Source organism: Tachyglossus aculeatus, chromosome 11, assembly GCF_015852505.1.
Source record: "Tachyglossus aculeatus isolate mTacAcu1 chromosome 11, mTacAcu1.pri, whole genome shotgun sequence".
Lineage (NCBI taxonomy): Eukaryota > Metazoa > Chordata > Mammalia > Monotremata > Tachyglossidae > Tachyglossus > Tachyglossus aculeatus.
The window spans coordinates 27,075,362-27,089,376 of record NC_052076.1 but is presented as its reverse complement, the minus strand read 5'-3'; the positions used below and the strand labels follow the sequence as shown (position 1 = coordinate 27,089,376).

Sequence of the window (14,015 nt, the reverse complement as noted above, 5' to 3'; positions counted from 1 at the left end):
AGCGCTTAACAAGTCCCACCATCATCATCATTATTATTATTAACTCCCAGCCCTCCCCTCGCCCATTCCCTTCCGACCCACCCCCACCCCCCTCACACTATTAAGCGCTTAGAACAGTGCTGGGCACATAGTAAGCACTTAACAAGTCCCATCATCATCATCATTATTAACTCCCAGCCCTCCCTTCACCCCATTTCCCTTCCCACACCCCCAACCCCCCCCCCCCCCCCCCCCCACACACACTATTAAGCGCTTAGAACAGTGCTGGGAACACAGTAAGTGCTTAACAAGTCCCATCATCATCATCAATATTATTACCATTATTAACTCCCAGCCCTACCCCCACCCCTCCCCCACTCCCTTCCCACACCCCCAACCCCCCCACACTCTTAAGCGCTTAGAACAGTGCTGGGCACAGAGTAAGCGCTTAACAAGTCCCATCATCAGCAATATTATCATTATGAACTCCCAGCCCTCCCCCACCCCCACCCCTCCCCCATTCCCTTCCCCCACCCCTCCCCCATTCCCTTCCCCCACCCCCAACTCCCCCACACTATTAAGCGCTTACCAGTGCTGGGCACATAGTAAGCGCTTACCAAGCCCCATCCTTATTATTAAACAACCCCACCCCTCCCCCATTCCCTTCCCACACCCCCAACCCGCCCACACTCTTAAGCGCTGAGAACAGTGCTGGGCACAGAGTAAGCGCTTAACAAGTCCCATCATCATCATCAATATTATTACCATTATTAACTCCCAGGCCTCCCCCCACCCCTCCCCCCACCCCCATTCCCTTCCCACACCATCAAGCGCTTGGAACAGTGCTGGGCACAGAGTAAGCGCTTAACAAGTCCCATCATCATTATTATTATTATTAACTTCCAGCCCTCCCCCCACCCTCCCCACACCCCCCTTCCCACACCCCCAACCCCCCCACACTATTAAGCGCTTACAACAGTGCTGGGCACATAGTAAGCGCTTAACAGGTCCCATCATCATCAATATTATTATCATCATTAACTCCCAGCCCTCCCCCCACCCCCCCCCACTATAAAGCGCTTAGAACAGTGCTGGGCGCATAGTAAGCGCTTAACAGGTCCCATCATCATCAATATTATTATCATTATTAACTCCCAGCCCTCCCTCCACCCCAGCCCCTCCCCCCTCCCCACACCCCCAACCCGCCCACACTCTTAAGCGCTTAGAACAGTGCTGGGCACAGAGTAGGCGCTTAGCAGGGCCCACCATCATCATTATTATTATTATTATTGTTACCCCCCCCCTCCTCCCCCTCCCCCACTCCATCCCCACAGCCCCCACATCCCCCTCCCCCACCCCCTCCCCCCCCCCCCAGGACGCCCCCCTCTCCTGCCTCCCCCCCCCCCGGTGGGTGGGTTACCCCGGTGACGGGGGGGGTCTGTGTGTGTGGGGGTGTCGTGGCGTCCCTCACCTGGTCGCGCGGCGTCGCGGCGCTGGTGCAGCTGGAAGGGCACGGTGGCCCGGAGGGGCTGCGGTCCGGGTCCGGGGCCGGGTCCGCCTCCGCCGCCGCCTCCTCCTCCGCCGCCCCCCCTCGGGGACCCCGGCGGGGACCCCCCGGCCCCGGCCCGGCGGACCCCGGGCCCGACCCCCGCCGCCCCCGCCATCCCACCCTCCCGCCCCGCAGCGCGGCCCCGCACCGGCCCCCGCCGCCGCGCCGCCGCCTTTTCAGCCCTCCGGGGGCGGGGCTAACGGCCCGTCCGGCGCGCCCATTGGCCCGGGACGCGCGCCACGCCCCCGTCCCGCCCCTTCCGCCAATGGGCGCTCGTCTCCCCTCAGAGGCCGCGCCCCCGACGGGCGCCCATTGGCCGCCTCCCCCGTCACTCCCGCCGGGCCTTCAGCCCGGGTCGGGGGCGGGGCGGGGGGCCCAATCAGAGCGCAAGGAGGGAGGTTGTGGGGGGGCAGCGCGTGCGTGACGGCCGGCCGGCCTCAGGTAGGGGCCGGCGAGGGCCCGTGACGTCACGCCCCGTCAGGCCCGTTACCCTCGGTTCCGATGACGTCACTCATTCATCCGTATTATCACTCTATTTATTTATTTCTTTTACTTGTACCTATCTATTCTATTTATTTTATTTTGTTAGTCTGTTTGGTTTTGTTCTCTGTCTCCCCCTTCTAGACTGTGAGCCCGCTGTTGGGTAGGGACTGTCTCTAGATGTTGCCAACTTGGACTTCCCAAGCGCTTAGTCCAGTGCTCTGCACACAGTAAGCGCTCAATAAATACGATTGATTGATTGATTGATATTTATTCTGCTTATTTTGTCTTGTTAATAGGTTTTGTTTTGTTTTCTTTTGTTTTGTTTTTGAGGCCTCTCCTTCCTCTCCCCCTCCTCCCCCTCTCCATCCCCTCCGCCTTACCTCCTTCCCTTCCCCACAGCACCTGTAGATATGTATATATTTGTACGTATTTATTACTCTATTTATTTATTTATTTTACTTGTACATATCCTATTTATTTTATATTGTTAATATGTTTTGTTTTGTTCTCTGTCTCCCCCTTCTAGACTATAAGCCTGCTGTTGGGTAAGGACTGTCTCTATATGTTGCCAACTTGTACTTCCCGAGCGCTTAGTCCAGTGCTCTGCACACAGTAAGCGCTCAATAAATACGATTGATTGATTGATTGATATTTATTCTACTTATTTTATCTTAATATGTTTTGTTTTGTTCTCTTTTGTTTTTGAGGCCTCTCCTTCCTCTCCCCTTCCTCCCCCTCTCCATCCCCCCGCCTTACCTCCTTCCCTTCCCCACAGCACCTGTACATATGTATATATTTGTACGTATTTATTACTCTATTTATTTATTTATTTTACTTGTACATATCCTATTTATTTTATATTGTCAATATGTTTTGTTTTGTTCCCTGTCTCCCCCTTCTAGACTGTGAGCCCACTGTTGGGTAGGGACCGTGTCTACATGGTGCCAACTTGGACTTCCCAAGCGCTTAGTATAGTGCTCTGCATACAGTAAGCGCTCAATAAATACGATTGATTGATTGATTGATTGATTGATTGATTCTCTGTCTCCCCCTTCTAGACTGTGAGCCCGCTGTTGGGTAGGGACCGTCTCTATATGTTGCCAACTTGGACTTCCCAAGCGCTTAGTACAGTGCTCTGCACACTGTATTGAATGAATGAATGAATGAATATTGAGCGCTTACTGTGTGCAGAGCACTGTACTAAGCGCTTGGGAAGTACAAGCTCAATAAATACGATTGAATGAATGAATGAATATTGAGCGCTTACTGTGTGCAGAGCACTGGGCTAAGCGCTTGGGAAGTACAAGTCGGCAACACATAGAGACGGTCCCTACCTAACAGCGGGCTCACAGGCTAGAAGGGGGAGACAGAAAACAATACATATTAACAAAATAAAATAAATAGAATAACTATGTATAAATAAAATAAATAAATAAATAAATAAATAAATAGAGTAATAAATACGTACAAACATACGTACATATATACAGGTTCTGTGGGGAGGGGAAGGAGGTAAGGCAGGGGAGATGGGGAGGGTGAGGAGAGGGAGAGGAAGGAGGGGGCTCACTCGACGGGGGCTCCCCAACTTTTTTTTTTAATGGCATTTATTAAGCGCTTACAATGTGCAAAGCACTCTTCTGGACGTTACATGTTGTCCCATGTGAGGCTCCCAATCTTACTCCCCATTTTACAGATGAGGTAACTGAGGTGCAGAGAAGTGAAGCGACTTGCCCAAAGTCACACAGCTGACAATTGGCGGAGCTGGGATTTGAACCCATGACCTCCGACTCCCAAGCCCAAGCTCTTTCCACTGAGCGACACTGTTTCTCTTTTCTCAGCACCTCAGGCCCGAACCTGGGAGGCGGAAGGACCTGGGTTCGAATCCAGACCCCGCCACTTGTCTGCCTGGTGACCTTGGGCCAGTCATTTCTCTGGGCCTCAGTTCCCTCATCTAATAATCATGATGGTATTTGCTAAGCGCTTCCTAGGTGCCCAGCGCTGTTCTCAGCACTGGGGAGGACACAAGGTGATCAGGTTATCCCACATGGGGCTCACAATCTTCATCCCCATTTTACAGATGAGGCCCAGAGAATAATAATAATAATAATAATAACAGTATTTGTTAAGCGCTTCCTAGGTGCCAAGCACTGTTCTAAGCACTGGGGAGGATACAAGGTGATCAGGTTATCCCATGTGGGGCTCACAGTCTTAATCCCCATTTGACAGATGAGATAACTGAGGCACAGAGAAGTGAAGTAACACACCCAAAGTCACACAGCTGAAAAGTGGCGGAGTCGGGATTCGAACCCATGACCTCTGACTCCCAAGCCCCTGCTCTTTCCCCTGAGCCCTGCTGTTTCTCTGATGAGGGAATTGAGGCACGGAGATGAGGGATGGAGGAAACTGAGGCACAGAGAAGAGAAGGGACTTGCCCAAAGTCACACGGCTGATAAGTGGTGGAGCGGGGATTGGAACCCATGACCTCTGACTCCCACCACGACCTCTGACTCATCTGGAAAATGGGTATAGGGACTGTGAGCCCCACATGGGACAGGGGACTGTGTCCATCCTCATTCGCTTGTATCCGCCCCAGTGCTTAGCACATAGCAAGAGCTCAACAAATACCCCAGTTATTATTAGGGCAAGGGGCGTCACAATTCCCTCAAGCAGGCTGGGACAAAAAATGACAATTAGGGTGTCAAGATGGAAGTTGGAATGGCCTAGTGGGTTGAGGCAGGGCCTGGGAGGGAGAAAGGACCTGGGTTCTAATTCCGGTTCCACCACTTAGTCTGCTGCTGCGTGACCCTGGACAAGTCATTTCTCTTCTCTGTGCCTCAGTCCTCTCCTCTGTAGAGAATAATAATAATAAAGATATTTTTTAAGCACTTACTATGTGCCAAGCACTGTTCTCAGCCCTGAGGTAGACACTGGGTAATTAGATTGTCCCACGTGGGGCTCACGCTTTTAATCCCCATTTTACAGATGAGGTCACCGAGGCACAGAGAAGTTAAGTGACTTGCCCAAGGTCACAGCAGTGTCGCCTAGTGGATAGGGCATGAACCCAGGATTTACAAGGTCCTGGGTTCTAGTCCCGCCTCTGCTACTTGTCTGCTGGGTGACCTTGGGCAAGTCATTTAACTTCTCTTCGCCACAGTTCCCTCATCTGTAAAATGGAGACTAAGACTGTGAGCCCCATGTGGAACAGGGACTGTGTCCAATCTGATTCGCTTGGATCTGCCCCAGTGCTTAAAACAGTGCTTGACACATACTGAGTACTTAACAAATACCACAATTATTATTATTATTATTAAAATAGGGATTAATACTGGAATTAATTAATCCCAGACTGAGCCCCCTCCTTCTTCTCTCCCTCCTCCCCTCCCCATCACCCCCACCTTACCTCCTTCTCCTCCCCACAGCACCTGTATATATGTATATTTGTATATATGTTTGTACATATTTATTACTCTATTTTACTTGTACATATTTATTCTATTTATTTTATTTTGTTAATATGTTTTGTTTTGTTGTCTGTCTCCCCCTTCTAGACTGTGAACCCGCTGTTGGGTAGGGACCGTCTCTATATTTTGCCAACTTGTACTTCCCAAGCCCTTAGTACAGTGCTCTGCTCACAGCAAGCGCTCAATAAATACGATTGAATGAATGAATGAATGAATGAACTTTGCTGCTGTGTGACCCTGGTCAAGTCACTTCACGTCTCTGTGCCTCAGTTTCCTCATCTGCAAAATGGGGATTCACTACCCGAGCTTTCTCCTATGTAGAATAGAGCCCCTTGTGGGACCTCATCATCTAGTATCTGCCCCAGCGCTTTGTACAGTGCTTGACACAGGGGAACTGCTGAACAAATACCATTATTATCGGTGTTATTATTTTATAGTATTTGCTAATCAATCAATCGTATTTATTGAGCGCTTACTGTGTGCAGAGCACTGTACTAAGCGCTTGGGAAGTCCAAGTTGGCAACATCTAGAGACAGTCCCTACCCAACAGTGGGCTCACAGTCTAGAAGGGGGAGACAGAGAACAAAACCAAACATATTAACAAAATAAAATAAATAGAATAGATATGTACAAGTAAAACATATAGAGACGGTCCCTACCCAACAGCGGGCTCACAGTCTAGAAATAAATAAGTTTATTTATTTATTTAGTGGCTCAATAAAATACCACTAAATGACGGGGACTGGATCTTCCGACTCGGCCGTCCTGTGCTAAGCACTTACTGTGTGCCGGGCACTGTAGTAAGCGCCGGGAAAGATGCAAGCTAATCAAATTGGACACGGTCCATGTCCCACACGGGGCTTAATAATAATAAAATAACAATTATTGAGTGCCTGAGCCCTTGACTCAAAAGAAATGGTCATTGCAGGTCTGGTAAGTGAATAATCATCATCATCGATCGTATTTATTGAGCGCTTACTGTGTGCAGAGCACTGTACTAAGCGCTTACTAAGCACTGTACTAAGTGAATAATAACCACCCCAGGCTAAAAAACCAGGAATTCCCCTCCTCTCTTCTCCCTAGCTCGTTTCCCCGGCTGTGATGCGTCAGAGTGGCCTCGCTAAAGTCCCGAGAAAAGACTGGACCTCATTCCCTTCATTTTGCAGCTGAGGAAACTGAGGCACAGATAAGTGAAGTGACTTCCCCAAGGACACACAGCCGTTAAGTGGAGGGGTCTGGATTAGAACCCAGCTCCTCTGACTCCCAAGCCCACGGTCTTTCCACTAGGCAGAACTTGAGTTGGGTCAGACATCATGCGATGGTAATAAACCAGAAGAACTTCCTAAGACGCGGTACATCTTCTTTTTTATGGTCTCAGTTAAATGCTTCTACCGCGCTGGCCAAGAGACTGTGCGGTATGCTTTCTCCATTTTCAATTCGGGCTGGGCCTGTGCCAGTCCCTGAAAGGAATGAGGAACATCATCATCATCATCATCAATCGTATTTATGGAGCGCTCACTATGTGCAGAGCACTGTACTAAGCGCTTGGGCAGTACAAATTGGCAACATCTAGAGACAGTCCCTACCCAACAGTGGGCTCACAGTCTAAAAGGGGGAGACAGAGAACAAAACCAAACATATTAACAAAATAAAATAAATAGAATAGATATGTACAAGTAAAATAAATAAATAAATAGAGTAATAAATATGTACAGAGAAGTCGAGTGAGTTGCCCAAGGTCACACAGCCCGCTGATCATTCATTCATTCATTCAATCATATTTATTGAGCGCTTACTGTGTGCAGAACACTGTACTAAGCGCTTGGGAAGTACAAGATCAGAGGCGCCTAGAGTCTCAGCTACTCTCCCTAAATTCATCCCCCCCGTCTTACCTCCTTCCCTTCCCCACAGCACCTGTATATATGTATATATGGTTCTACATATTTATTACTCTATTTATTTATTTATTTTACTTGTACATATCTATTCTATTTATTTTATTTTGTTAGTACGTTTGGTTTTGTTCTCTGTCTCCCCCTGTTAGACTGTGAGCCCACTGTTGGGGAGGGACTGTCTCTATATGTTGCCAATTTGTACCTCCCAAGCGCTTAGTACAGTGCTCTGCACATAGTAAGCGTTCAATAAATACGATTAAAAAAAAAAAAATTCGACCGAGTTGGTGTGGGGTTTCGGGGAGGGGGTTAGGGGGTGGGAAGAAGTGATCTCAGTGACTGGTGAACTGTATGTGGCAAAGCAAAGAAAAAGATTGGCCCGCCGTTCGCTGAAGCAAATAAAAGAAGATTGTTGGGGACACGCATCACTCATAACTTCAAACTCTGGCGAACCAATCAATCAATCAATCAATCGTATTTATTGAGCGCTTACTATGTGCAGAGCACTGTACTAAGCGCTTGGGAAGTACAAATTGGCAACACATAGAGACAGTCCCTACCCAACAGTGGGCTCACAGTCCAAAAGACTGTGTAAAAAATATGTACAAACATATATACAAACATATATACAAACATATATACATATATACAGGTGCTGTGGGGAAGGGAAGGAGGTAAGATGGGGCTGGACCAGGATGGGACCCGTCCCGAAAATGGCATTCCTGATTCGGTGGGGCCCTGGGTCCCCCGCTGTTTGAAAATCATTCCTTCTCCCAGATTTGTTCTTGAAAAAAAAATGTAAACCAGGAAGGAAAAGCCAAACACCTTCACCAAGAGCCTGGGCCGATATCCCTGAGGCAGGCCAATCAATCAATCAATCGTATTTATTGAGCACTTACTGTGTGCAGAGCACTGTACTAAGCGCTTGGGAAGTCCAAGTTGGCAACATCTAGAGACGGTCCCTACCCAACAGTGGGCTCACAGTCTAAATGGGGGAGACAGAGAACAAAACCAAACATACTAACAAAATAAAATAAATAGAATAGATATGGCCAACCTCCCCATGGGAAGGAAAGAAGAAGCCAAGGATCTAAATGACTCCAGAACTTTGTTCTCTTTCAGACCGTGGGGGAGTTTTAAATAATAATATGCTGTTCAAGCCTTTCTTCCTCAGAGCTCCGAGCATTTTCACCGGCTATTATGTGCCCATTCATCCTCCTGCCATTTCTTCAGGGTAGGGAGAGGCTGCGATTGTTCTCCCCATTTTATGGGTGGAGAAACTGAGGCCCAGAGAGGGTAAGTGACTCTCCCAAGATCACCCAGTGAGACAGAAGGTTCCACGGGTCCTGGGGCCCGGAGAGAGTAAGTGACTTTCCCAAAGTCTCATAGTGAGACAGAAGGTTCCCTAAGCGCTTAGTACAGTGCTCTGTACATAGTAAGCGCTCAATAAATACGATTGATTGATTGATTGATTGATCCTGGGGCTCGGGTCAGTGCTCTCCCCTCTGATGCCACTTCACAGAAAGAGTCCTGGCCCCCTCTGGCAGATGCTATTTTTCCTGAGTGTCTGTCATAATAATAATAATAATAATAATAGTAATAGTAATTGTTAAGCACTTACTATGTGCCAAGCACTGTTCTAAGCACTGGGGTAGATACAAGGTAATCAGGTTGTCCCACGTGGGGCTCACAGTCTTAATCCACATTTTACAGATGGGGTACCTGAGGCACAGAGAAGTTGAGTGGCTTGCCCAAGGTCACTCAGCAGACAAGTGGCACAGCTGAGATTAGAACCCACGCCCTCTGACTCCCAAGCCCGGGTTCTTTCCACTAAGCCACGCTGCTTCCATGCTGCCAAGTGGGATACTGCTGCTCATATTCAATCAATCAATCAATCAGTCATATTTATTGAGCACTTACTGTGTGCAGAGCACTGTACTAAGCGCTTGGGAAGTACAAGTTCAACCAGTCCAAGCTGCCACCCTTGCAGTTCTTCAGCTGCTCACCGCATCATCATCATCATCATCATCATCAATCATATTTATTGAGCGCTTACTATGTGCAGAGCACTGTACTAAGCGCTTGGGAAGTACAAATTGGCAGCATATAGAGACAGTCCCTACTCAACATTGGGCTCACAGTCTAAAAGGGGGAGACAGAGAACAAAACCAAACATACTAACAAAATAAAATAAATAGAATAGATATGTACAAGTAAAATAGAGTAAAAAATATGTACAAACATATATACATATATACAGGTGCTGTGGGGAAGGGAAGGAGGTAAGATGGGGGCGATGGAGAGGGGGATGAGGGGGAGAGGAAAGAAGGGGCTCAGTCTGGGAAGGCCTCCTGGAGGAGGTGAGCTCTCAGCAGGGCCTTGAAGGGAGGAAGAGAGCTAGTTTGGCGGATGGGCAGAGGGAGCAGGGCATTCCAGGCCCGGGGGAAGACGTGGGCCGGGGGTCGATGACGGGACAGGTGAGAACGAGGTACGGTGAGGAGATTAGCGGTGGAGGAGCGGAGGGTGCGGGCTGGGCTGGACAAGGAGAGAAGGGAGGTGAGGGAGGAGGGGGCCAGGGGACGGACAGCCTGGAAGCCCAGGGTGAGGAGTTTCTGCCTGATGCACAGATTGACCACACATCCACCAAGCTAGCTCTCTTCCTCCCTTCAAAGCCCTACTGAGAGCTCACCTCCTCCAAGAGGCCTTCCCAGACTGAGCCCCCTTTTCCTTCTCCTCCTCCCCAACCCCCCGCCCTACCTCCTTCCCCTCCCCACAGCACTTGTATATATGTTTGTCCAGATCTATTACTCTATTTATTTTACTTGTACATATTTACTATTCTATTTATTTTGTTAAATAGACCGTGAGCCCACTGTTGGGTAGGGACTGTCTCTGTATGTTGCCAATTTGTACTTCCCAAGCGCTTAGTACAGTGCTCTGCACATAGTAAGCACTCAATAAATACAATTGATGACGATGATGGTTAATGGTGTGCATCTAGCTTTACTTCTATTTATTCTGATGACTTGACACCTGTCCACATGTTTCGTTTTGTTGTCTTTCTCCCCCTTCTAGACTGTGATCCCGTTGTTGGGTAGGGACCATCTCTATATGTTGCCAACTTGTACTACCCAAACGCGTAGTCCAGTGCTCTGCACACAGGAAGCGCTCAATAAATACGACTGAATGAATGAATGCCACCCTAACAGTGCCTCAACTCTCTGCCTCAGTTTGTCTACCTGAGCGGTGCCATAGCTGCCCACCGCAGTGTCTCAAGATCTGCCACCCTAGCAATGCTTCAGCTGTACGCCTCAGTGTGTGCCACTTGAACAGCATCTCAGCTGCCCACTGCAGTATCTCAGTGTCTGAATGACTGAATGAAGGAATGAATTTATTTTACTTGCACATATTTACTATTCTATTTATTTTATTCATATGTTCTGGTTTGTCGTCTGTCTCCCCCTCCTACCTAGCCTGTGAGCCCGCTGTTGGGTAAGGACCGTCTCTAGATGTTGCCGACTTGTACTTCCCAAGCGCTTAGTCCGGTGCTCTGCACACAGTAAGCGCTCAATAAATACGAGCGATTGAATGAATTTATTTTACTTGTACATATTTACGATTCTATTTATTTTGTTAATATGTTTGGTTTTGTTGTTCGTCTGCCCCTTCTAGCCCGTGAGCCCGCTGTTGGGTAGGGACCGTCTCCCGATGTTGCCGACTTGGACTTCCCAAGCGCTGAGCCCAGTGCTCTGCACACAGTAAGCGCTCAATCAATACGATTAAATGAAGGAATGAATTTATTTTACTTGTACATATGTAATACTCTATTTTCTTAATACATTCTGTTTTGTTGTCCGTCTCCCCTTTCTAGACTGCGAGCCTGCTGTTGGGTAGGGACCGTTTCTAGATGTTGCCAACTTGGACTTCCCAAGCGCTGAGCCCAGTGCTCTGCACACAGTAAGCGCTCAATCAATACGATTAAATGAAGGAATGAATTTATTTTACTTGTACATATGTAATACTCTATTTTCTTAATACATTCTGTTTTGTTGTCCGTCTCCCCTTTCTAGACTGCGAGCCCGCTGTTGGGGAGGGACCGTTTCTAGATGTTGCCAACTTGGACTTCCCAAGCGCTTAGTCCAGTGCTCTGCACACAGTAAGCGCTCAATAAATACGACTGAATGAATGAATGAATGAATGAATGAATGAAGTGTCTGCCACCCTAACGATGCCTCAGCTGTCCACCTCAGTGTGTGCTACCTGAATAATATGTCACGCGCCTGCTGCATACTGTCTCAGTCCCTGCCACCTGAGCAGCACCTCCGCTGCATGCCATTGTATCTCTCTGTCTGCCCCCCAAACGGTGCCTCAGTTGCCTGCCAAAGCGTCTCAGTTTCTTCCACCTGAGGACTGCCTCTGCTGCCCACCGCCGCATTGTGTGCCCCCCAGCATCTCCTCAGCTGCCGTGGCTTCTGCCAGTGAGGCCTCCAGGAGGCCTTCCCAGACTGAGCCCCTTCCTTCCTCTCCCCCTCGTCCCCCTCTCCACCCCCCCATCTTACCTCCTTCCCTTCCCCACAGCACCTGTATATATGTATGTACATATTTATTACTCTATTTATTTATTTATTTATTTTATTTGTACATATCTATTCTATTTATTTTATTTTGTTAGTATGTTTGGTTTTTTTTTTCTCTGTCTCCCCCTTTTAGACTGTGAGCCCAATGTTGGGTAGGGACTGTCTCTATATGTTGCCAATTTGTACTTCCCAAGCGCTTAGTACAGTGCTCTGCACATAGTAAGCACTCAATAAATATGATTGATTGATTGAAGCGGAGTCTCGGGTGCCCACTGCAGCGTCTCAGTGTCTACCACCCCGAGAAGTGCCTCAGCCGCCCACCCCAGTCTCTCTTGGCCTAATGGACAGAGCCCGGGCCTGGGAATCAGAAGGTCCTGAGTTCTAATCCCGGCTCTGCCACTTGTCTACCTTGGACAAGTCACTTCACTTCTGTGTCTCAGTTACCTCACCTGGAAAATGGGGATTAAGATTACGAGCCCCATGTGGGACAGGGACTGTGTCCGACCTGATTACCTTGTATCTATCCCAGCGCTTAGGACAAAAGGTTGACACATAGTAAGCACTTAACAAATACCGCAATTGTTATTATTACTAAATACCATAAAAAGAAGCGTCTGCCATATGTTTGTACAGATGTATTACTCTATTTATTTTACTTGTACATATTTACTATTCTATTTATTTTGTTTCGTTAATATGTTTTGTTTTGTTGTCTGTCTCCCCCTTCTAGACTGTGAGCCTGCTGTTGGGTAGGGACTGTCTCTATATGTTGCCAACTTGGACTTCCCAAGCGCTTAGTCCAGTGCTCTGCACGCAGTAAGTGCTCAATAAATACGATTGAATGAATGAATGAATGAATGAATGCCACCCAAGTGGTATCAGCTTGCCTCACTGCAGTGTCTCCAATAGGACCAGCTGTGAGAAGTCCAAGAGCCTAGATGAGGATTGCAGATTGTAATAATAATAATAGCATTTGTTAAGCACTTACTACGGGCCAGGCACTACGGGTCGATACAAGTAAATCGGGTTGGACACAGTCCCTGTCCCAACGTGGGGCTCACATCTCGATCCCCATTTCACAGATGAGGTAACTGAGACCCAGAGAAGCGAAGTGACTTGCCCAAGGTCACACTCAGCAGACAAGTGGTGGCCCCGGGATTAGAAGCCAGGACTTTTGGACTCCAAGGCCCTTGCCCTACCCACTAGGCTAAGCTGCTTCTCTGTAGACTGGAAGCCGTTCGTGGGCAGGGATCAGGTCTATCAACTTTGTGTTATTGGATGTTCCCATTTACAGATCGGGGCAAGAGTGAAATATTTGGATGTGGACAGAGTAGAATGTGGGGCTGGGCTGAGTGACAAAGTGCTGAAAGGGTACTCTGCCACACAGAGGGGAGAGTGGGTCAGTCAGTGGATTGTGTTTATTGAGTGTTTACTGTGTGCAGAGCCCTGTACTAAGTACTTGGGAGAGACGGTACAACAATAAACAGACACATTTCCTGCCCACAACAAGCTTACAGTCTGTGCATCGATCTCGCCGCCGTTCCCTCGCCCACGTCCTGCCCGTGGCCCGGTACGCCCTCTCTCCTCAAATCCCACAGAAAATGACTGTCCCCTCCTTCAAAACCTTACTGAAAGGCCCATCTCCTCCAAGAGGCCTTCCCGGACTAAGCCCCGCTTTTCCTCATCTCCCACTCCCTTCTGCTTCACCCCGACTTGCTCCCTTATCTTCTTCCCCTCCTCCCAGCCCCTCAGCACTTCATTCATTCATTCATTCATTCAATCGTATTTATTGAGCGCTTACTGTGTGCAGAGCACTGTACTAAGCGCTTGGGAAGTCCAAGTTGGCAACATATAGAGACAGTCCCTACCCAACAACGGGCTAACAGTCTAGAAGTCTGTGTCGCATCTCTAATTTTCCCTATTTCTATTAACGCCCGTCTCCTCCCCGCCAACTGTAAGCCCGTTGTGGGTAAGGAACGTGTCCGTTTCTCGTTGTGTTGTCATCATCATCATCACCAATCGTATTTATTGAGCGCTTACTATGTGCAGAGCACTGTACTAAGCGCTTGGGAAG

At 48.4% G+C, this 14,015-nt stretch overlaps 1 protein-coding gene across 1 annotated transcript in view; it reads right to left on the bottom strand.

The window, feature by feature from the left end:
- The window catches only part of FAM117A (family with sequence similarity 117 member A), a 48,620-nt gene extending 46,977 nt beyond the window's left edge, over positions 1-1,643 (bottom strand). The window contains exon 1 of the mRNA XM_038754281.1: positions 1,451-1,643. Within this exon, the coding sequence (XP_038610209.1) occupies positions 1,451-1,643 (193 nt within the window). The remainder of the gene's footprint in view (positions 1-1,450) is intronic.
- Positions 1,644-14,015: the final 12,372 nt, after the last annotated feature.